Genomic DNA, 26,168 nt, shown 5'->3' on the forward strand with positions numbered 1-26,168 from the left:
CATTATGGAAATATACTTGTAACTTAAGAAAATATTTATATTCTTGAAATATACATATTTATGTTAGAAAATTTCTTTTCTTTACTTTTTAAAATTTTTTATTTTTGTTTTTTTTTCGAGACAGGGTTTCTCTGTATAGCCCTCGCTGTCCTGGAACTCACTTTGTAGAGCAGGCTGGCCTCGAACTCAGAAATCCGCCTGTCTCTGCCTCCTGAGTACTGGGATTAAAGGCGAGTGCCACCACGCCCAGCTTGTTAGACAATTTCTTGTCTATGGGATCCACATAGTACTAGAAATAGTATCAACATTTGTAAAAACATAAATAAAGCATAAATGACGATTAACACGTAGTTTTTACTCAAAACAGACTGCTAGTAAACACTCACATGTGTACACAGTAGACCCATAGAAAAGTAAGTTAGTATTCTTTAATTAAATGCTTGCCACACAGCTTTTAACATTATTTTTAGACTGCTTTATCATCATATTATTATATGGAAGATATTTCTATTGAAAATACAAAATCAAGGATTCAGATAAGTTAAATCACTTCAGGTTGTATTTTAAATGTAAGGTTCTCTTCTAGATTTTTTTGGAACAGTGGTTAATATTTTTTAATTAATTGACTTCACAAATGTGTAGGAATGGGATATTTAATGTTCTTAGACAGGATGTCACTATGTATTCCATGGTGGCTTCTAGCTCATGATCATTTACAACTCAACTTTGAAATTTCTGAGATTACAGGCGTATACCAATATATCTGATGGCTAACCATGCTTAGTTAACAGACACTAGCTTTATTTGTGGAGGAACAATTAAAAGTCATTTGAAGACATTGTGAAGGAAATTGGTGAATTGCTGTGTTTGATAGTAGCATTTGGCTTAAGAAGCAGTTACTCTAGGAGGAGGTAGACAATGGTAATGAACTTTGAAAACAGCCGTTGGTTCCAATACCACCTCTACTATTCACAAGTCATGTGACCTACAATAATTAATCTTCTCTTGGGTTCTTTGTTTCCTCAAGCATAATAAGCATATCACTGTTTTAGATCCTTTCTTCTAAAGTTCACTGAGGACAGCAAAATCAAACCTGTGGGAAGCACACTTAGACTAGAAAGTTTAGTCTAGAAAGTAAACCTGCAGTTGGAAAGATGGTCTAAATTTCCATGTGAAAGCTCTTTCCAGTTTTATTTTAAATCATGTTTAATTACATTTAAAAATAGTAGTAATTAATGACACAAAACATTTATTTACAGTTTCTAATGACTTGAGCAGAATCAAGTCATTAGATGTAGAACTTGGCTTAATTCATATTCCTGAGGCAAATGTAAACAAAGATCTTTAAAAATGGTGATAATCTTATGGAATAATAATTTTTTCTTTTGAAGTAAAGGTTAATGTATAAGTTGGAAAATTTTGGTTCTCGGCTGTCAAAACACTTTATTTTGCAGGTATTAAATAAAAAATTTGGAAATTAATTACCATTTTATTAATAATTTTCTTATTCATCATGACAGTTAGTTGCTAGTGATTATTTTTATGCATTAGAAAAACAAAAATGTATTTTACAGTAGTTTGCACTTTCAATCTATTTTATAATTTTATCTTCAAATTCTATATATTGTGCTTTTAGGTAATGGTTGTCTATTTTATGCATAATTTTTCTATTTTGTACTATAAATATTATATAGAATCCAGGTAAGAAAATCTCTCACAATTATATAAATGTACTATTTATGGAGTGTTATTTCAAATTCCCTAAACTTCTAAACTGAAAGTGTGCTTCTAAACTTTGAGAACAGTAGTCAAAGTTTACATTGGATATGTAACAAAAGAGGTGTGCTATGATCATATCTACTTGTGTCATTTTGTTTCTCTTGGCTGGAAGAGACACTTCCCAATGTTTAACTTGTTTTTATAGTCATATCTTCTGGGAGCCAGATGCTAGCAAATTGAATAAGAATTACTGCCGGAATCCTGATGATGATGCCCATGGACCTTGGTGCTACACGGGGAATCCTCTTATTCCTTGGGATTATTGCCCTATTTCCCGTTGTAAGTACAAGTCATGTTATTTTTCAGCTGGAATATTTCAAATGTACTATATCTCCACTAACAAAACCTCTTAATCAAAGGTTATAGTGATATAGGACTCTGCAGTTGATTCCAAAAATGCTGTTCTCCAGAGAGAAATGCACACAGTCCACATTCTGTCTCCTCTGTCTATTCTCCTCCCCTCCCTTGCCCTCCCTTCCCCACCATCCCTCTCCCCTCCCCATAGCTCCCCCCACCCTTCCCTTGCCTTTCCTCTTTTTTTTCCCTCTTTTATTTTTCCTCTTTTCCCCTTTCCTCTCTGTTCCTTACTTTCCCTTCTCTTCCTTGACCCTCTTATCTATTTCTTTTTTTCTACAGTAGAAACAATTATGCTTGTTTTAAAATTTTCTTACTCTGCAAAATCTTTCAACTCAAAATGAAGTAATAAACTGTCATGGGGTTAGATGAAAGACTCATCCCAGAACTAACATTTCCTATTCTTCCCCTGCTTCTAACAGAACTTGTGATGAACTTTCTAATTCTGCAAAGTCTGTTGAAAGACCTGAAATCATCTTTAGCAAATTACTGAAATGCATGGTGGTTCAACTATACTTTGTAAAATATATTTAGTATTAGTATTAAACTTTAGAATTAAAGTTAACAAGATAACATTGTTAAAAGGTATTAATGTATAAGTGATAGGTATAAAGTATCATTTACTCTACTTCATAAAAAGTGGTTGCTGCAACCACATGATGGCTCACAACCATCCATAATGAGATCTGATGCCCTCTTCTGGGGTGTCTGAAGACAGCTACAGCAAGCAAGCGGGGCCGAGTGAGAAGAAAAAAATGTCTGAAGACAGCTACTGTGTAGTTACATATAATAAATAAATAAATCTTGAAAAAGTGGGTGCTGTATATTTCATATTTAATGAAATATATTAATACATAAAAATGTGAGAATTCAAGAGAAAATGATAAAAATTAGCCTTTTAGAGTAAGTACAGTTAACAAACAAATGCAAAGACCTTAAAACTAACAAGAAAGAAGGCTGAAATATCAAGGTAAAAAGTTTGTAAATATCAAATGGCAAATAACAAAATTGATTATTAGTGCTCAGTAAACATATGGACAACTATGTCTTTCAGTGCTGTCCTTCTTTGTGTAGTGGGCAGTAGTGTCTACAAGCCAAAATGAATGTGTGTATACATCACGTATATGCATGATGGTACACACACACACACACACACACACACACACACACACGATTAGTCTAAAAAAAAAAACCCATTGTGCTGAAGAAATAATGCCACTTTGAAAAAAATCATCTTTAATATTTGCAAAACTTCATGTTGAGTTACATGATTTTTTTCTAGTTAACTAGAAATGCAATCTTGTTTCAGTATATAGGGAAATTAGTTATAATAATAAATAAATACCTCATATTTACAAATGAGTTATAATTTTGTAGTTATATTTTATGCCCTCTGGTTATACTCTTTCCAAGTAATTAATCTTTTCTAATAATCTTTATTTTTCCTGATTATTAATTTCATTTCCTAAAAAGCTGTCCCAGATAATCTCCATGCTTCATCACCAAAACATACAAATCTACTTTACCAGAGGTTTGAATAAAAAAAAAGTATTTTAAAATTAATTGTCTTAGGGTTTTACTGCTATGAACAGTCACCAAGTCCAAGGCAAGTCTTATGAAAGACAAAACATTTAATCGGGGCTGACTTACAGGTTCAGAGGTTCAGCCCATTATCAGCAAGGGGGGAGTAAGGCAGCATCCAGGCAGGTATAGTTCTACATCTTCATGTGAAGATGGCTAATGGAAGACTGGCTTCCAGGCAGCTATGGTGAGGGTCTTAAGCCCACACCTACAGTGACACAGCTACTCCAACAAGGCCATACCTCCAAATAGGGGTCAAGCATATTCAAACCATGACATTAATATAATAGAAATTGTTAATCTTTTGTAGTTCTGGGCTCCAACCCAAGGCTACATGCCACAGTATCACTCTTCTACCAACATCCATCCCATCTCTCCCTTTTCTGAATATTCGTATTACTTCCTTGTATCTTTCAATAACATTCTTTGATTAAGAATAATAAAGACTTATATAGTGTATAGTCATGGAAGAACAAAGGAAAATATCTGTTCTTTAAAATATGCCATAGTGATTTCTGTGTTAAATCTAACTCAACTTTGAACAAATGTATAGTTCAGAGCAATTAAGGATTTGTGGCTTGACTTATAAACTTAAGGTAGGCAGAAATCATGAATTTCAAGTTTTGAAAAACAGATATTTAAAAAAGTAAAAAGAAAAGAACAGATATTAAACTGACTTTTGCAAACTAAAATCATCAAGATGCTGTTGAAAGTTGTCAGTGTGTTGCTAGTGTTTGATTAAATACTATTACAAATAACTCATTTTTATTTCAATGTATACTGAACATTAATTGCAATAAATATTTTCACACTGTCATTTTTCCAACTTATATTTATAGCCAGCATTTATTTACATTTTCTCCCTGGTGAAAGGCTAATACAATTTATCTTTAGAAGATTTGAGTTCTTGTTATTTATTTAACCTCAGTTACAATATTCATCATTTTTTCACTATATATTTTTCCTCACAAAACATGTGAAGATTTGTGTTCTTTAAAATTACTGAAAAGTATCTAGTATATACTGTGGTGTGGAGTTTATCACATAGGACATAATGAAGAAATAGCTACATGTTTTGTCTAATATATATGTACAGACACACACACACACACACACACACACACACACACACCTCTTAATGTATCTTGAGTAAATTGTAGTCATTGAGAATGGAGTAGCTGATTTCAACTCAACTAAGTAGAAAAATCAGTTCCCTGGCTCTGTAAGTGTATAAATCAAGCTACTTACTATACTTTTGAATGTATTCTGTATTTGCAAAATTCCATAATGAAAGCAATAATTTTGCTGGGCTATTGTGAAAAGACTCTATAAGAATTAAAATGGTCTTTGTTCATAATTTTTAATGTTTATTGAGCTGCTATTATATACAAATGCTTCTACAATGTGCCTCTTATATAATATTATTTATACATTGTTTCGTAATATCAAGTGATTTGCAGTATGGAGGAAGCAAACTATTATAAAGCACTATAACCTTGCTATAAATATATTAATATATAAAATAGTAATGGGAAATAGATGTTCGGTTGGAGACATAAGCTATATTCATAGTGTTTTAATTTCAGCTGGAAATTTGAACTATAAGAAATGAGTTTTATTCACATTTTCAATAAGAACCCCTATACTATAGTCTGAAGCTGTTCAAACATATACACCTACACACACACACACACACACACACACACACACACACACAAACACACACACACACACACACAAACACACACACACACAATTTCCAACCTTTTGTAAGTAAAATTTATAATTGATAAAATTGTAGCATGCTTTCCTTTATATTTAAATTGAGCCATAGGCACAAGATTCTCTGTTCTTTTTTTAAATTAATAATTTTTTTTATTCACTTTATATTCCAAGCTTGGGTCCGCCCTCCCTCCTCTCCTCCTAACCCCACCCTTACAAATCTCTCCCCCTGTTCTCCCTCCCCTTTCCCTCAGAGAAGGGGAAGTCATCCTTGGGTACCACCATACCCTGGGACATCCAGCTGCTCTAGTTTTCATTGTTCATTTATGAGTAGTGGAGCAGATAGAGGAAGGAAAGCGAAGGGAGAGACACGTAGCTAGTGTTCTAGAGGGAGACGAAGACACCCCAAATCACCTTTTTTTCAGTGTTTTTCTTACAGTGAGCAAAAGAACTTACAATATTCAAATGAATCCAGAAAACTACAGTGCCAGAATCTTGTTGTACCTGACATTTCAGCTTATTTTGAAGCTCAAGAATACTGAACTAGAAAACTTCAAATAATTATTATCACTAAACCATTAATTATTAAAAACTTCAGATATAAATTTGCTTTAAGCGTTTCAAACTAAATAAAGACACAGACATGAAGTAACCAGAGGTAAAACTAATCATATTTAATGTGGAATATACTATAGAACACATATCTTAATCTTAGTTGTAAAAATGTAAGGGATGAATATCAAATTACTCAAACATGTCAAGTAATAAACTTGAGTAGACCAATGAATATCTTTGCTGAGTTAGAAGCTACACATTGCCTCAGTCCATCTTTGTACTATAAACTGGAAACCTAGTCCTCAGAGGACCCTCAGGGAATACCATCTGCATAAAGTAAAGGAAAATGACAGAATTTATGTTCGCCTGTATCTTTATCCACCTATAATATCTCAACCTGGAAGTGAACATGAATCAAAACCCTTTTGCGTGCATTAATTCTCTCAAGTACTCTCATAAATAACAATCAAATTTGCATTCCAAAGGTGTCCATGTGCCATTATTGTTTTGTTGCTGGATTATCTGAGCTCAGAGCATTTCCAGGGATTAACGGCCAGCTGGGTCTAAACTGAGCCTAGCTGAACTCTATGCCATCAATTCTGAAGAGTTAAGACATAAAGCTTCAGGAAATGTCTTGTGTCTCATTCATTACTGTTCAAGTACTTCCAAAATCCTAGCATCTTTTAAGCTTTTCTTTATGCAGCAATTAAACTCCAGTAGAAAGTTCATGGAAAAGCAATAAGTCATGGGAGTTCAGGTAGAGTGTTTTTTTCAAACATCTGGAAAAGCTAACATCTACCATATTCTATCAACAAAAATAATTATTTACCCGTGTTTCAGCAGAGTTGACATTAATTTCTATTTTCCAAATTCTTGCATACGTTGTAGAAAGCATCTGCATTTTCAATTATCTTCACTCAAGTATAAATAAAAATAAGTTATAGGAAAAAGTAAATAGTTCAGATTGCAGTGAAAATAAAGCAGTCAGTCTACACGGAATCTTCACTCAAACAATAATAACATGAGTGCTGGTATATGGAATGGCCATGGTGTACAGTGCTGAATATCTTGCAGAGAGAGGCAATCCCCTGGTACTGTGTAGAATTCAGTCTGACAAAACCATGAAGCCACAACCACATGCAGCCTACAAAATAGCAAACCAAGACTTTGTCCATATTATGGAGTACCAAGAAGGAGATACTGACAGCGTTAAATAGGAAAAGAGCAGAATAACTTAGAAAAATTATATTCTATCTATAATTTATTTTTATATCAATAATGTTAGCAAATTATTCATTTTGAAATAAATGAAATGTCAACAATAACAATTTTAGTAATGATCACAAATAGATTTCAGTGTCATGCTCTGGTTTTATGTAGATGAATATGTACACATGAATATATAATTTATCATAATATTTGTTTCTACAGGTGAAGGAGATACTACACCTACAATTGTCAATTTGGACCGTGAGTAGTATTTAAAATATAAAATATAATTGACTTACTTTGTGCCACAAGTGATTTGATATTGCTTTCATTGAAATAATAAAAATAGAAAAAATTACAAATAAATCTTTTGTTTATATGAAAAATATTTAACACTGTAATAACATCTCTTCAAAAGTCAATGTATTTCTTCTCATTTAATGTTTAAGTTCTATGTATATATGTGTGTGTATAAGAGGGATGTTCACATTGGTGCATTTTCCCAAGGAGATCAGAAGATGGGTGTCAAATCCTCTGGAGCTTGTAGTGAGTCACCTGATATAGATGTTGGGAAATGAACTCAGGTCCACTACAAGAGCAGCACTGCTTGTTAAACTATATCTCTGGCCTCTGTATGTTAACTCAGGTCCTCTACCAGTGCAGTACTGATTACAAAACCATTTCTATGGCTTCTATTTGCTTTTATTTTAAAGTATGTAATTCCCTAATTGTAGGTTTGTAGATGTGAAATAGTTAAAAAAAAACTTAATATAACCTTGAAGTATATTTATGCATTTCTAATTTGAAGATGACCATGTGCATATATGTGATATACCCTCCTAGAGACATGAGAATAATAACAGAAATAAAGAGGCCAAATTTTGGACAGTTTCATCGTATCTATATTCTTTTCTGCCTTAAAGCTCTTCATTATCCCCGTGGTCTGTTACATAAGACATGATCACATCTGAGATATTCACCTAATCCTCACAATAAGAAACTGGTGGGGACATTTGGTTTTTGTTTTTCACATATTTCTTAGACTGGAAGGAGTTATTCTTGTTTATAAAAAAATTAAAACATTTGTTATGCCCCAGGCTGAGGAAGCAAGAGGAAATCTAATCTAGACCATGGAGAGAGTACAAGAGACTAGATAGAGAACCTAGCACAGGGTCAAGAAAACATCCATTCCAAAGAGTCTGAACTACCTCATTAGAACATAACGGTCTGGCCTTAATAATACTGTTAATATACTAGTACTATTGATACAATGGTAGTAAGCGATTTTAAAATTCTTACCTCTCTAATTCAGAATAATCAATTACAGCTTTGTACTTTTCTCACTTTGGCTATTTCATTGTTTATCATTTCCCTATGAAGGGTCATAATCCCTTTATAGGTTGAATCACTCCTTCACAGGGATTGCATATCAGATATCCTGCATATTAGATATTGATGTTATGATCATAATAGTAGCAGAATTACAGTTATGAAATAGCAATGAAAATAATTTTATGCACAACACGAGGAATTGCATTAAAGGGTCTCAGCATTAGGAGGAATGAGAGCCACTAGGCAATTACAGTGTGTATAGAGATTAGTGAAGGAAACACGCTAGTGATGGGTTTGAAGAATTTGTTCTTGGTGCTTGGTGACCAAAGCATTGTTGCTATCACTACAAACCTGCTTTGTGGTGATAAGGGTTTTTTTGTGTCACTCAACAACATAGATGAGGGTAGCAAGTATCTTAGGCTTGGTATACCATTGTGGACTTTCTTCAAAAGGCTGTTTTAATACAATCACACTAGTCACATCTGTCTAGTGATCACTTGACTTAATAAAAGTAAAAAGCTCTGTTTTGACAAATGTTTGATGTGGTCCTGTTTTTTAGATCCTGTAATATCCTGTGCCAAAACAAAACAACTGCGGGTTGTAAATGGCATTCCAACACAAACAACAGTAGGGTGGATGGTTAGTTTGAAATACAGGTAATTATGAGTGTCCACAAATCACAATATTCTGAATATTTGTAAAACCGAATTTTCATCCTATGATTGCAAGAAGATTGCTCCCCATACAAGACACTAATCTGGGAACCAGGGACTGATTTCTGTCCTTACCAAACTGCATACACTGGACTATGTAATAGCATATGAAGACTTTTTAAGTTTTAAAAAAGCTTTCATTAATACTGATTCTATCTGTCACAGGTTCTGATGAACTAGAAGAAAATGATACAAAAGACCTAATTTACACCTTTATTTTACCTTGATAGCTTTGGTACATATATTATTTTTAAAATCTAGAATATTTTAAGCATACATCTTTAAGATGTCTTTATATAATCACAGAAATGTGCTATTTCATTTTAGTTTCTAACATTAGTGAAATGAGAAATAGTAATGTTAAAGTGTTTCATCATGGAAATCGATGACTTAGAATAATGGGGTGGTTTTGATTTTTTTAATTTTCTTGGATACAGAATTTTTAATATCTCTTTTTCTGAAAGCACTTAATAATTACTGATATGATTTATGTAAAAATCAATATGCAAATTATATAATAGAGACGCTTAGAACCGTGTCATAAAAATTAAGTATCTGACTTACATTGTTCATATCCTATGTATATTAGTCTACAGAGCCTTTTTAACTGAAGTTCTTAGTAACCACAGCTGTTTGGTTATTTTTCCAAAAATACACTGGAGGGAATAGAAGTTAAGACTCAATATATACTGTCATCCTCCTATGGGGTAAGCCATAAATAACTGCCCCTTCAGCTGAGAGATTCTACCATTGCCCTCTTGCAGCCTAAGCAGCTTTTCCCCTTGGAAATGAGAATTGTGGAAAGCTGTGATCTTTCTACATTTCAGCCAAAAAGAAATTAATTTACAGATTTGGGGGATCAGCAAGCAAATGCCCTAGTTCTTAATTCTTCTGGAAAAAAATGTTTTAAAATTTTCCTAGGTGGTTTATTTTCAAAATTCTTTCAATTTTCATAAGTGAAGAACCACGGTACTGACCTTACACTTGGCAATGTATTCAAACCCAGTTGTACTTTGTCACATGAACCCTAAATGGTGAGTCTGAGGGAATAGTTCACTGTAGAAAATAGTGTCTGCAAGGCCTTTAGCACGTCTAGTGCTGCACAAAAAAAAAAAAAAAAAAAAAATTAAATAATGGTCGAGGGAGGAAAAACGGAATGATGTACAGGTTATTGGGCAGTTTATCAGAGTTCTTTAATGAAATCTCATATTATTATTTTTATAATCAAATGCTGATATTCAAACACTACAACAATTTTGTTAATTTAAATTATCCTATATTTTCAGTATATATTGTAGATGGATAGAAGCATAAATATATTCACTAGAAGTATATACTGATATGTAGTGACTATATTTTCTCTTGCAAAACTTGATGCCCTAAAATTTAGTCACTTTGGAAAACAAACATTTATGCCATAGTCACCCGATACCACCAAAGCACTGTTGTGTGTCTTTTTTGTTTTTTTTGAGACAGGGTTTCTTTCTGTAGCCCTGACTGTCCAGGATATCATTCTGTAGACCAGGCTGGCCTTGAGCTCAGAAATCTGCCTGGCTGCCTCTGTCTCCCAAGTGCTGGGATTAAAGGCGTGCGCCACCACTGCCCTGCTTTTTTTTTTTTTTTTTTTTTTTCCGGTATCTTGCTCCAATTGAATGGATTATTTTAATTTTCATTGCAAATTTATTTAGTTGATGAAGCAATTGGATTACTAACTGGGCAGACAATATTTGTTTTGTTTGTTTTTCTGCTAAGATCTTAATTGTACTTTTTACTTTTCATAGAAATAAACATATCTGTGGAGGATCATTGATAAAGGAAAGTTGGGTTCTTACTGCAAGACAATGTTTTCCAGCCAGGTAAGATGACTTTAAAAACAGCACTTGTTTAGGGCATTTAAATGAGTCTTCTATTTTGACTTTGACATCAAGCATTTATTTTTACAAGAATTTAATTAAACTCAGTGAAGCAATTCCTTTAATTTAAATTAAAAGTGTGGTGTGTATGTGTACGTGTGTGTACGTGTGTGTGTGTGTGTGTGTGTGTGTGTGTGTGTGTGTATAGTTGCCATGTCTTGCATGTTGAAGTCCGAAGACAACTTGTGGAAGTCAGTTTTCTCCATGTTGGTCTCAGTGATCAAATCAAGACTGACTTGTCAGTCTTTCCTTTTAAAATTTAGTTATAAACATTGGCTGTACTTATATTTTCATATTTAGTGCTAATTCAAGGTTTTCCTATCCATTCAGTTGACTGTTTTTATGATCGGCTTCGTCTTACTTGGGAAAATGATTTTTTAAAATTATGTAAACAAATCATGCCCCTGCTTCTCATTTGCATTCTTTATTTCTGGGTAGAAGCATCTTTTCTGATAACCAGCAGGCTTCCTTGAATCCCTGCATTGCATTTTGTAGATAGAGACAGCATTAGGACCAACTTGGGAATAATTTCAAAAGAAATTGCATCAGCAAAGATAAGGAGACTACACTTGGAGCTTACTTCTTGCTTCTCTTCTTATCTCTTGTTTTGGAAAAATCTTCAATCTTAGTGATAAACTGAATATATAAGCTGAAAGTAAATGATATATATAATCAAATTATAATCTGTGTAAAGAACAAGAGGATTTAAAAAATAGGCATCTTACTTTATAGCAAGTATAATAAAACATTTCATAAACATAATCGTCTTTTTAGAGTTTCTTCAACTTCAAAGCCTTCTCTGCCCCAGTACATCTGTGGTGTTCAGAATCTCTCTGAACAAATGTGTTGTTTTTAATTGTACTTTGAATCAAAATTTAAATGGAGGTGTTATCCTTACAAGTTAAAATAGCAATGTAAATTAATATTAATCTATAATTATAAAGTATAGTTTGCATGTAAATTTTCTATCTAGAAACAAAGACTTGAAAGACTATGAAGCTTGGCTTGGCATTCATGATGTTCATGAGAGAGGCGAGGAGAAGCACAAACAGATCTTAAACATTTCCCAGCTGGTCTATGGACCTGAAGGCTCAGACTTGGTTTTACTGAAGCTGGCTCGGTGAGGTTCTCAGATTTTGTGTTTTAATGGAAACTAGATTTACTAGATTACATGTTCAGCTGATTTTCTTTTTCTGTTGCATGTAGATTTACTATCTCATATATTATAGATATGTATTTCTGTGTCCATATATATCTATATATTAGAAAGAGGTATCACATGATTTTCAAATAGCAATAAGTAAATTTGGTGCAATATTGTTACAACCTTAAAAATTGAAGCTTAATAAGCAATTTTATTTTTACTTCTTAGAAAAATCAAGGTAATAATTTTATACAGTGAGCATGTATTATATATAATATAAAATATATGTATATATGTAATATACATATATGTATATATATATATATGTAAAAACCAAGATTCTCCATGTTGTAATATTGCACATACACTGCATGTACATGTATGTTTCTTTAGAGTTGTACTCCTATACAGAATACTCACACAATATTTTGTCCTTTCAGTCCTGCAATCCTGGACAACTTTGTCAGTACAATTGATTTACCTAGTTATGGCTGTACAATCCCTGAAAAGACCACTTGCAGTATTTACGGCTGGGGCTACACTGGATGTAAGCTAATTTTTAAGACATGGGGCAATAGTTATCTAGCATATGGAAGTTTTATGTTTATTTCTTTTCTTGCCTTTACTCACGCTCATTAAACTGTCTGTTTTTTGGGGGCCATTCCAGTGATCAACGCGGATGGTTTATTACGAGTAGCTCATCTGTATATTATGGGGAATGAGAAATGCAGCCAGCACCATCAAGGCAAGGTGACTTTGAATGAGTCTGAATTATGTGCTGGGGCTGAAAAGATTGGATCAGGACCATGTGAGGTAAAAATCATACAAACACATAAATACAAGTAATTTAATGAAGTACCTTATCGAAAGCAGGCAGGTATAGTCTTGTTCGAAACCTAGAACTTGGGAGACTGAGGCAGGAGGATTTTAAGTTACTGTCAAGAGTTTGTCTTAAAAACCAATGTCATATTTTCTTGTTCATTTTCTGTTTATCTTTGTCAAATCAAGATACTTGAATACCAACCTATGCCTCTAAAGAAGTACAGAAATAGCCCTCTATAATTTTTGTTTCTTTCTTTTAATTGACTTGTGAATAGGTCCATGCTTCATTCACAAAACAAACAAATAAAACCCAAAACTAAACAACGGCAACACAAAAATGCTAAAGGCATTTACTTGTCTCTAAAAAGGATGCTATTCAAACTCCTAAAGTCTCAGAGGAAGCTCTGCTTGCTAGAAGTACTCAGATTAACTTTCTAGTGTTTTTCTAAGTTTGTCTATCTTTGTGAGTCTCTCTTTCAATATGAACTCTATTATTAATATTGAGAAATACATGCTATGGGTAGCACCCTTAAGAAATATGTTATTCATATTTCTAAAAAAGTTCTATTTGTTTTTAAATCAGTGGTCAATGTTAGTGACTTTAATAGCTTGATTATTTTTATTTTTTAGGCAACTGCTCATGCAGTTTGACAGGATCCCCATTCTTGTTTTACATAGACAAGCTGCTATGCTATCATTTTAGATATACTCCAAATGTGAGAAGTATCTTTTCAAGCCTCATAGTTGTTGGAAACTGGAATTCTCTGTGTAGTAAATTCCATAATAGTGAAATAGTTAACATGTAAAAGAATATATGTCCTAATGTAGAATATAAGCACACTGAAATGTATGCATGTCATATGCTTCAAATGCTAAAGTTAAAAAGGGGTTGATTTCTTTCTAGCCAGTGAGCATTATTGTGGTATAATGAGAGGGATACTGAATAAGGAGGGAAGGTACCTTTTGAAGTCCAAGAGTTTTGTGAATCAAACTCAGGAGTTTAGAATTAGATCAGGTTGTAGGATGCTCTAGGGGAGAGGCGGGTGCCTACTCCTCCCTCATTACTCATGACGTGGGAACTTGAAGCGATTGCCTTCTCTGTCATCATCATGTTTCTGTTCTTAGTTTCCGTACTTGCCCCTTACATTATGTGTCCTTTCGTCGCTTGTTTACAGTTTCTACATTCATGGAGCAGACTTAGTTTGTTATCACTTTCAAATCTTCTACAGAAGGCAACCATCATCCTGAAGGGATGCATGTTCACATAGGACCTTTCCTGCCCCACTGCCCCTCTCTTTTCTTCACTTCTCCTTCCTTCTCAGCTCGATCTATCATTTGGTTATTTCATCAGTCAAGAATATTTGAATAGAATGTCCCTAAATGTCAGTATTGTAGAAGTAGCATAGCATCTACTGAAAGTCTCCAAAGAAATTAACTTCGAAAAATGTCTGACAGGGGTCACTGGTGTATTATTCAAACATCAGTTTTATTACCTTATGAAGTTTGGTAAATAAAAGACTTGTTAAAATAAAGGAATTTTGTTCTGTTTAACATTTGACTTCATGTCTACCTTAATTTCCCCATCAAAGGTATCAATGGTTCCTTCTTTCTGTACAAAGTACAGGAGTAACTTTTGCAGCATTTAATTTTTTAAAAAAATTATATCACTTTAAGAGAAAAATGAAGATAATCATTAGCATTTCTCTTTATGTAAAGATGTCTAAATCTAAGCACTGTGTTCTTTTTTTTGTGTGCATGTGTGAGAGCTTGAATACATATATGTACACTGTATGCAGGCTTGATAGCCATCGAAGCCAGAATAGGTTGTCAGGTTCCCAAGAGTAGGAGTTACACACAACTGCATGTCACCTCCAATGGGTGCTGGGAACCAGCCATGAGTCCTCTGAAAGAATCTTCTTAACTGTTGACCATCAAAGCCCTGTCCTGTGACTGTGTTCTTTTTTTAATTGGATATTTTATTTATTTGTATTCAAATTTTATCCCCTTTCCTGGTCTCCCCTCTGCAAACCCCCATCCCATCCCCTCTTACCCTGCTTCTATGAGAGTGCTCCCCCACCCACCCACCTAGTCCTCCCTCATCACCCTAGCATTCCTCTACACTGGGACATCAGGTCTTCACAGGACCAAAGGGCCTCCCCTCCCACTGATGCCAGATAAGGCCCCTTTAGTTCCTTCCATCCTTCCCTTAACTCCTACGTTGGGGTCCCTGTGCTCAGTCCAATGGCTGGCTGTGAATATTCACATCTGTATTGGTCAGGATCTGCCAGAGCCTCTCAGGAACAGCTGTATCAGGCTCCTGTCAGCAAGCGTTTCTTGGCATCAGCAGTATTATTTGGGTTTGGTGTCTGCATGTGGGATGGATCCCCAGGTGACTGTGTTCTTAAGCGGCTGCATGGCATATAAAAGTGATGCAGTAAAGTTATAACAGTAATGGATAAAAGTATAGTATGAATATATCCATATTCATTTAATCAACTTCATATATTCATATGCATACGATATATATGTACAAGTTAATTTATATTCATTTGTGAGATGCCTTTATCCAATGACATAATATTGTTATCAAATAAAAGAGCCATGAAATCATAGATAACTTTTAGAGAAATATATAAATTATAACTATATTAACTACTAATATCAACTGTGAGCAGAATACTTCATGTTCAGAAAATTTCCAAATTATATAGAATTATTGTTTTAATGATAAGCAATTCTTACTTAAATTGTTCAGATAATGTGTTGAAGGAAGAGTGTTTTATAAAGAAGAGAGAGTTTAATGAAGTTTAATTATTAAATCGGGAATTAAATGTGAATTTTCTTTGCATTTTATAACTCTACATTTTTCAAATGTCAATATTGAACAGATACCAAGTATAGACACCAAACAAATATAAAATTGACATTATTGAATGACTGTACATTTTAGCTACAGATCAACAGTGCATGCCATTGATGATTTATTGATTTTCATATCCAAAGTAATTTTTCAAAATTATCTTTTCTTTTTAGGGAGATTATGGTGGCCCACTCATTTGTGAACAACACAAAATGAGAATGGTTCTTGGTGTCATTGTTCCTGGTCGTGGATGTGCCATCCCAAATCGTCCTGGTATATTTGTTCGAGTAGCATATTATGCAAAATGGATACACAAAGTAATTTTGACATACAAATTGTAATAGCCATAGAAGAGGCCAGTGTGTTTGAAGCATCCGTGGATACATGAGGATTTCCAAGACTTCAGGATTAAAATGTCACCTAAAAAAATCCTAAAACAGCTACTTGAGTGTTGTGCGTGTTTAGATACTCATTAATATATATGGGTGTTTTCTGTTGTATTGTTTGTCAGTGTCCTTTGTAAATGTTCAAGTGAATTAAGGTACCTGCAAGTGCAGTAACATATCTCCTGAAGATACTTGAATGGATTAAACAAATATAAAATTAGAGTTGCTAGATGCTAAAGTTTTAAAGAAAAAGGTTAATTAATCACTATATGCTGCTTTCCAGGTTAATATCTTAATGATGAATAAATCATATGTTAAACATTATTTTAACCCCACCAAAACAATTTATACATTGTTTTTAAATTGTAACTCTATATTGAATTATATTACACTTCATATGCCATATGTTATAGTTCATTCATTTTTTACAAGATGTATCCTCTAAATACTGGCACACAAACATCCATGTAGGAAAGCACATGCCCATACCACATGGTGAATTCACATGCAGCATATATTATAGTTTAAACCATGGCTCTCTAAATATTTTGGGCATATGTATCTATATTTCTTCTATACTTTAAAAGTTTTGAATGATCAGTGAGAATATTCAGGAAAGGTACAAAATATATACATACATGTATGTATATGATATATGTATATGATATATGACTGCCACTGGACAGTGTTTAATGTGAGGACAGGATCCATAGGACAAAATGACTAGCCTTGTTGTTTATTTATATTTATTATCCTAGTTATTTTGTTTGCTTTCTAATTCCTAAAAAGCAAAACATAATATGTATATTTGTATTATTTCTTTCCTCCAAATCTGGGCTACTTATTTATGCAGGATATTGGTAGATCAATCTTCTTAAAACATCTATTCAATTGTCAAATGTGCATCTTAATTAAGAAATTCAAAAGTGTCTCTGTCTCTAGAAATGTATTTATGTGGGTTATTCTTAAAACTTGCTGCTGAAATTGGCTTCTAGCTCTTTCTTCTTAAATTTAAAAAGATTAACGTAAAATATCTATACTGCAATGCTTTGTAAATATCCCTTCATTAAATTTTACTTTGAAATAATTTTTCAATGCAAATACTTTTCTCTATCTAAAAATTCTTAGCTGGTGAATAATAGGAAAAAATATGAAATGAAGGGAAGAACCAGTTTTTCTAAATTCTTTACTTTAATGACTTTAAAATGTATAGTTCTTTCTGAAACATCAGGTATGCTATAAAGACATTATCTTATTATCTCATTCCTTTTAACAAAGTTCTTTCCCAATGATTTGGAATATTCATTTAAATTTTATAACCTGTGTGTAATATTCAAATTATATTTATTAGTCTACTTGCCATGACTAGCTAAAACTTGTGTATTTATTCAAAAGTAACATATTAAAAAGTAACAAGACAGCTTCTAAGATTCTCACAGTATTCATGTATAAATTAGGAAAATTAAAAGTTACTGTTTCAGTGTTTTAAATGTAAAGGTTCACATTTTCCAGATTAGATTCTCATAGCATTCTTTACTGACCAAAGATCCAAATAATACCCCAATGCATTCCCCAATGTGTTCCCAGTGAAGAAATCCAGAAATTCTTTCACGAGCTATGACATGTGTATGTATATGTCATATATATGCATACACATTTGTATGCACATATGTTTGTGATCACATAAGCACTGTGGTGAGAAACTCAGTGAACTGCTGGTTCATATCACTTTATGTTTACTTAACTTTTCTTTCCCTTTTGTAATCCACCATTTTTATGAAACAGAAATTTAAAATTATATTATTGAAATATTAATACTTTCATAGCATCTTACTGTATTATCTAAATTTTAGTGCTACATGTAATTATATTGATAAAGCTATTATGATAGTTGTAATGCTTTAGCATACTGACATTTTACAATACTTCTTTCAGTGTATTTTTTTGTAAGCATCCATGAACAGAGAAACAACAATTACATAGAAACAATATGCAATCAAATTTTCAGATACTTTGGAATCAGTTTTTCTAAATTTTTTAAAGAGTTAAACAAATACCAAAAATCACCAAACATGGGACATGAAGCAACTCTCCCTATGAAGTTTCCTTTGCAATAGGGCAAAGAAGATGGCTTTGATGGTGAACAAGGTCTCTAGTGTCTTACTTGGTAGGAGAGGGTATATATATCTTGTCAACAACACTATATACAGGATGGTCTTCTATGAATAAAGTTCAAGGGAAAAAAGAGGAAAATTTCAGCTTATCTAGAAATCTATATTATATTGTGTCAAAGACAAGAGGCGCTTTCAAAGGCTGGTTTTGTTTTGACCAAGTAACAGTTAGACACTGTTATAATTGTAGATATTTTCTTGTGTCTGCAGGAATAAAAGTGTAAAATTAAAATGTTAGCCATATGCCTCTGCTGTGCAGAGGGATGATAATTCTTTTGTATATTCTTTAATGTTATTGTAAAATATAAAGTAACTTTTACCTATTTGCTGTGGGCGGGTCCTCAGTGTAATGGTTTATAGCAAGTCAGTCTATGGCATTAACAGGCTCTTGCTTGCTATCTAAGTGTTTCAAGCTACATGAATGTGAAACACTGGAAGGCAAGAAAAATAACCATAATGGCATGTGTTAGCAAAACTGTATTTCACTTATTCCTGTGGATATTTCTTGCTGGTACCAATGGTACTGTAGAAAGTGAATGTTCCAGCCTTAACATTCCCTGGAAAGAGCACTGTCAAGAACTGGGAGTCCTGTCAGGCATGTTCTTGTCTCTAAGTATTTTTCTTTTTAGAAAATAAATACTAGCTTTGTAACATAGAGGAGACTGAAATAGAAAATGTCAGTACTATCTCATGTTCAGTAAAAGCAAACCTTACATTGATTTATTGAAGTACAAAAATCACTACTTCCACTCACCGTGTGTATGCAACCACACATTTACATTTATAGAAAACTCATAAAATAAAAGGGATCTGGGTAGAGACAACACACTTGCGTCTTCTTAAGTTGTTTGCAATGAACGGTTCTTCATAATTAAGTACAAGAAAAAAAAGTATCTTTCAAAATTCAACTGAAGTTTGTACCAAGAATTTATTAAATAAGAACACATGAACGAGCCAAACAGAAAAACGTTAAATTGTCCTGCATCCTGGCCTCTTGACAGTGCCGCTCTTACATAGGTTTATTCTTGTTTGCACAGAAGGCTTCTGCCCTTTGGAAGCTGAAAACCGAATACTGTGGCTATGGTGGCTTGTCAGCCTGTGTACATAGGACAATGATAAGCTGCCAGTTGAGTGGGATAGCGGGATGCTTACCCCCAAAAGGGAACACTGTGGTGATGACTTGTATTATAAATTCTCTGTAGTTAATAAAGTTGTTATTTTTATAACCATGATTATATTATTATTCTTAATAATAATAAAATATTTTACCAAAATGTCTCCTTTCTCTTTTATAATTCCATGTGCAGACAAATTTGTAATTGCCCTACGATTTTAAATTGGCAAGCAGCAGCAACGTGGATTTATTGACAGAAATGCCATGCATTTTGTTATGTGAAATATAAAACGTCTATATAAATCTACATAAAAATTATAATTTCTTCTGACTTCTTTCCGTGGCATGGTCAGGTGTCAACAGAAAATCATTAATACGTATGTTTTTGGAAATCTCAAGTGAAAAATTGGATTATATTATGCCATTGTTTAGATTTGCTAGAGAGCTACATTGCTATATTTTGCAACTGTATACAAAATATTATAAATGCCACTGACTTTCTCATACAGACATATTTTATAAAATTGCTTTAAAGTTTTAATTAATTTATGGCATCTTTGCAGGGCACTCAATAATTTCACAATACATATGAATCCAAAGAGTTTATTTACCTCAAACTGGAAGAACTAATTATTAATATTCTAGTGAGGAGCCCTGAAACACCATTGATTATTTCTAAATTTACCACACCATCTATCCCCAACCAAATGATTGTGAAAGCAGGTACTCTTACATAGACACTGATTTCAAATGATGAATCATATATAACTTGACAGATGTAGTAAAACAGCTGGTCATTTTAGTGATTTTGCTTAAAAGAGAATGTGTACACTGGTTCAAATGTCAGTATAATGTTTAAGCACGTATACAATGAATTAAAAGAATTCACTTTATTCTCTAAAAGTCTATCTCATGTATTCTTTTCTTCCAAGTAAAGAGTCCATAAAGCTTCTTCAAGAAACTGCATTTAATAATTTTCTCAATAGGAGAGCAAACTTCACAGGGAAACTCGGAAAGTCTGGGTTTCTCGTGCAGCATTCTTTACTCTTCTATATGGTGAAGCTCTAATTAATCTCTAATTACTAAGTCTTATGATTTTACAGTAATTATTTACATGTTTAAAGAATAGTAACTCATGCTTTTTTGTAGATGTTCTTCGATCTATTTTCATTGAGGGGTTAATATTGAAATTTAATTTTAGTTGCTGAGTTAAAGTAATATTTTCATATGCATTTTAAATTTTATTTAGTATTTGAGAAATTTATACACATATACAGTATATTTTCATCATATTCTCCATTCTCAACTCATCTTAAATCCCTTCATATCCTCTCCTAACATCATGTCATTTATTATTATGACCCACTGAGGCCAATTAGAGCTGTCTATGTGCACATGCATGTGGGGCAGTCCAGCAGGGCCCAGTAATTAATCCCGATTTGTCCAAGACCCTAAAGAAACCCCTTCAATCTGCATTACCTCCATGCATTGGTCCAGGAGTTCTCTCTGGGTTCTCCGTCATTAATCTCCTCCCAACACCATCCTTCAACTAAACAGCTCTAAACTAGCTCTCCACACCCCTTTAATCAATGATAGGCTTGTCATGCACAAGTAACCACAAAAATTTTACACTAAAGAGCCTGAGGTTATCTTTTGCTGTTTACGTTCACAAATATTCCTGTTGCATGTGCTATTTTTGAAAGAATAATTTCATTGCAAATTAACAGTGCATTTGTAGTGATGAAACTGAGAGTATGATGAATGTGTTCTTGCCTAAAATACACCTAGTGAGATAGAAAAATAACAGCAATAAAACTCATTTTTTATTTCATAGAACTTGAAAGAATTAATATATTATTAATTAATTGTGGACTAACATAGTTTAAAGAATAGAAAACGACACTTAAAAAACAAATCAGCAGTATAGCAATACAGACTGAATCTGCTTACACTGCAAACCCAGACTAGCCTTGGATCTTTAACTCCCTAATATTCTTAAATAACCAGATTTTTACGTTCACTATCTTCAGACATTTTCCAAAGTAATCTTCATGCCCATGTTCATTAGCTTTTCTCTCACATCACTAACCATTCAAATTTCACTTTGTGCCTTTGTGTCTCCATCCTCATTATCCATCTACAAGTCACCATCAACTCACATAGCGCCTGCCCCTTCCCATCCGTGTGTGATCCTACATGACTGTACTGGGGAAGGCCTGCTCTACTGGGCATTATTTTTTAATGTTTATTGGGTTCTACTTGGTTTGTGCTTTATAAGCATGAACGTCTTGTTAGTAACACTTCTATAGTCTTTGTTTTTTCAGAGTGGTAAAAATATAATGGTGGTAAAACTAGTTTATAATCAACAATATAAAAAGACAATATCGTTTTGATTTTTTAGATTTTAATTAATTAATTAATTTACTTTACATCCTTACATCCTGACCGTAGTTTCTTTCTTTTTTTACTGGTTATTTTATTTATTTATATTCTAATATTATCCCCCTTCCTGGTTTAACCTCTGCAAACCCACTATTCCTTGTCCATTCCTCCCTGCTTCTACGAGGGTGCTCCCCCACCCACCCAACCACCCATTCACTACTACCACACCACCCTATCATTCCCCTATGTTGGCACATCCCCTCCCATTGATGCCAGATAAGGTAATTCTCTGCTACATATGCAGCTGGAGCCCTGGGTTCCTCCATGTGTACTCTTTGGTTGGTGGTTTAATCCCTGGGAGCTCTGGGGAGAACTGGTTGGTTGATATTGTTGTTCCTCCTATTGGTTTGCAAACTGCTTCTGCTCCTTCAATCCTTCCCCGAACTCCTGCATTGGGGTCCCTGTGCTAGTCTGATGGCTGGCTGCAAGCATCTGCTTCTGTATTGGTCAGGCTCTGGCAGAGTCTCCCAGGGGACAGCTGTACTAGGCTCCTGTCAGCAAGAGCTTCTTGGCATCAGTAATAGTGTCTGGGTTTGGCATCTGCAGATGGGATGGATCCCAAGTGAGGCAGTCTCTGGATGGCCTTTCCTTCAGTCTCTACTCCACTTTTTGTTCCTGCATTTCTTTTAGACAGGAGCAACTCTGGGTTAATTCTCCGTCATTTGAGATGCGTGGTTGATCCCATCCCTCAACCAATGGCCATGCCTAACCTCTGGATATTGTCTCTACAGGTTCTGTCTCCCCTTGTTGAGTAATTCAGCTACTATCATCCCAGTTGGAGCCTGGGAGCCTCTTGATTTCCTGTGACTTTCTAGTGGCTATCCTCAGTTCCCCATCCACCACTGCTATATACCTCCATCCAAATTTCAGACCCTTTGTACTTCTCCCACACCCTGTCTCCTCCCACACCTGATCTTGCCCCCCTTTCTCCCTCCCCCTCCTCTCTCCCTCCAAGGTCCCTCCCTCCCTCTACCTCCTGTGAGTATGTTTTTCCCCTTCTAAGTAAGACTGAAGCATTCACACTTTGGTCTTCCTTCTTCTTGAGCTTTATATCTGACCATAGTTTCTCCCTCCCTTCTTGTTTGTTTGTTTGTTTGTTTGTTTCTTTTTTTTGATTTTCAAGACAGGGTTTCTCTGGGTAGCCCTGGCTGTCCTGGAACTCACTCTGTAGACCAGGCTGGCCTCGAACTCAGAAATCTGCCTGCCTCTGTCTCCCNAGTGCTGGGATTAAAGGCGTACACCACCATGCCCGGCTGTTTTAATGTTTTGAAATAAGCAAGGCTTATTTTGGATCGTTTAGTTGCACACCAGAATGTCTTGCTTTGCCCCTTCTCATTCATGCATGGTCACAGTTGGCCTATGACTTTACTGGGCCAGGCTTGCTTTATTGGGCATTATTTTTAATGTACATTGGGTTCCATTTAATCTGTGGATAAAATGTTATTTAGTACCTGTTGGTCAACTTGTGGTCCTCCAACTTTACCCAGATTCCGGTATCCACCCTTCTTGTAGTCTGTGAGGCTGTTTTAAAAGCTGCATCTGTGTATAAGATTATGGCCTTCCTGTTTCTGGCTTATTAATGATCACCAGTTCCACCCTTGGCATTGCAAATAGCAGGATTTAATTAATTTTTATATCTTAATAATATTGTACCATGTTTATCTGCCATACTTTCATCATAATTAATGGATAACTAGACTACTTTCATATCTCATCTTGAATGAAATATGCTGAAATGAATTTGAGAGTGAGGAACCCTCGTTAGCAGGCAGATTTCATTAACAACAGGGAGATTGCTGGGTTGTGTGGTTGTTCTATTTTAATTTCTGAGTAATTTCCTTCTTGCCTTCCACAATGGCTGAGCTAATGTACACCAGCATTCCCCTTTTCTTACCCTCTGAGCTCTTGTTTTGTTTTGTGGGTTTTTAAAAGTCATCCTTCTGGTGAAATGATGGCTCATTGTGGTTGAATTTATGTTTCCATGATGATTGGTGATGTTGAGCATATTTTTATATATGTGCTGTCCATTGACCTCTTCTTTGTCGAGTGTCTGCTGACTCTTGCTTTCTATATTCTAAAGATTGGGCTATTTCCATGCTTTCTACTTTGCTGTAGTCAGCTGAGAATTGTACATACTGTAAGTATTAGCCTCTGGTCACTTGTGCAGTTTATACTTATTTTCTCCAGTACTGTGAGCTGTCTTTCCATTTTGATGGTTTGCTTGACTGTGCAGAGGGTTTGTAGCTTGTCATCCTATTTTTATAATTTTTGTTTGTGTTCTGGTCCTCTTTTTTTTTTTTCTTAATTAAAAAGAAAAACATTTCCAATTGTAATGTGTTGAAGTATTTTCATTATGTTTTGTTTTAGTAGTTGAAGAGTTTTGGGTTTTTGTGTAAGTCTATAACACATCTAAATTGTAATTAAGAAGATAACAAACCAGGACCTGAATGAATTTGGTTTGATGAGCCGTTAGGATGAGGTCGTAGTCTTCATATGAATGCTAGCAGACTGTTTTCTAATGCCTTTTCTCAACACGTTAAAAAAATCAACTCAATGTAGACATGTGAGTTTACTTCTAAGAACTCTATTCTGTTTAATTATTCAATTTCTCACTGTATGTCAATATTATAATTTACTATGTTTTATATTTTATAAAAATATAATGCATTATGTTTATTGTCAAGTTGATGATCTCACGCCAGTAAATGTTGAACTCAGGTAGCACAATTCCTTCAACTTTGTTCCTTTCTTCCAAGATGAGTTTGGCATTTTGTTTCTCATTTAGTATATATTATAATTGTTTTCTTCTAGATATGTGAAGAGTGTCACTAGTATACTTTAACATCAAAGTAAAATTGTGTGTGCTTCTATGTTAGTCAAAGCCACATATGCTTGAGTACCAGAAAAGAGTCCAGAAGATGACATTATATCTCCTGGAGCTGGAGTTACAGCATTCATGAGCCATGTGATGCAAACTCTGGTTCTGTAGAAGATCAGGATGCTCTCTTAATCACTACGCCATCTGTCCGGGAACATTTAAGGAATACAACTTCATTCCATCTTTGAGCATGGGATGCCTTTTCAATCATTCATTTGTTCAGTGTTTACATTGTTGAAAACTTTTATTTTTCATTACATTTTTCTCTTTCCTTAATTTTGCTACTAATATAAATAGAGTGTAAACATTTAATTATTTGATCATCTGCTATTGGTGTCTAGAAGCACATTCAAATTTTAAATGTCAGTTTTTTGTCTTGTAGCATGGCTCAAGTATGCCAAATACTTTTCTGCTTCTCATAATGATAATATTGATTTTTTCATTTATTGTATTGATATGATAGACCATGTACAATGTTTTGCATATGTTGAGCCATCCTTGGAATAGATTACTGTCATTAATTTGTTGGATTTAGTTTGCTAATGCTTTAGCTATGCTAATCAGAAATAATTTTAGTAACTTTTGTGTGTGCTTGTCTAGTTTTATTATTAGCACTGAGATAATAATTTGAAAGTTTGTTCTAAAAATGAGTAATTATTGACTGAAAAGTTTATTTTTTTGGCTGGAGAGATGGCTCAGTGGTTAAGAGCACTCACTGCTCTTCCAGAGGTCCTGAGTTCAATTCCCATCAACCACATGGTGGCTCACAACCATCTATAATGGGATCTGATGCCCTCTTCTGGTGTGTCTGAAGACAGCAACAGTGTACTCATATAAAATAAATAAATCTTTTTTAAAACAAAGTTTATATTTTTCAGCAGTGGTGGCATGTGCCTTTAACTCTAGCACTTGGGAGACAGAATCAGGCAGATCTCTCTGAGTTTGAGCCCAGAGAGAGTTGAAGGACAGCCAGAGCAACACAAAGAGACCCATTCTCAAAAACATTTACTCTTTTCTATATGTAGATTGATTTTAAAAATAAATATTGGGCCAATATATACAAAGAGCTCAAGAAGCTGGACTCCAGAAATTCAAATAACTCCATTAAAAAATGGGGTACAGAGCTAAACAAAGAATTCTCAACTGAGGAATACCGAATGGCTGAGAAACACCTGAAAAAATGTTCAACATCC

General features: G+C 34.1%; 1 protein-coding gene across 3 annotated transcripts in view; it reads left to right on the forward strand.

Annotated features, from left to right (window-relative positions):
• Positions 1–19,760, forward strand: part of Hgf (hepatocyte growth factor) — a 65,046-nt gene extending 45,286 nt beyond the window's left edge. For all 3 annotated transcript variants that reach the window (XM_021190352.2, XM_029535509.1, XM_021190355.2), the window contains 8 exons: positions 1,925–2,058; positions 7,423–7,461; positions 9,092–9,188; positions 11,027–11,101; positions 12,132–12,278; positions 12,743–12,849; positions 12,970–13,115; positions 16,158–19,760. In XM_021190352.2, coding sequence (XP_021046011.1) covers positions 1,925–2,058; positions 7,423–7,461; positions 9,092–9,188; positions 11,027–11,101; positions 12,132–12,278; positions 12,743–12,849; positions 12,970–13,115; positions 16,158–16,325 — 913 coding nt within the window. In that variant the 3' untranslated portion in view covers positions 16,326–19,760. The remainder of the gene's footprint in view (positions 1–1,924; positions 2,059–7,422; positions 7,462–9,091; positions 9,189–11,026; positions 11,102–12,131; positions 12,279–12,742; positions 12,850–12,969; positions 13,116–16,157) is intronic.
• The last annotated feature ends 6,408 nt before the right edge of the window (positions 19,761–26,168 follow it).

The sequence above is a fragment of the Mus pahari genome, chromosome 2 (assembly GCF_900095145.1).
Source record: "Mus pahari chromosome 2, PAHARI_EIJ_v1.1, whole genome shotgun sequence".
Classification (NCBI taxonomy): Eukaryota; Metazoa; Chordata; class Mammalia; order Rodentia; family Muridae; genus Mus; species Mus pahari.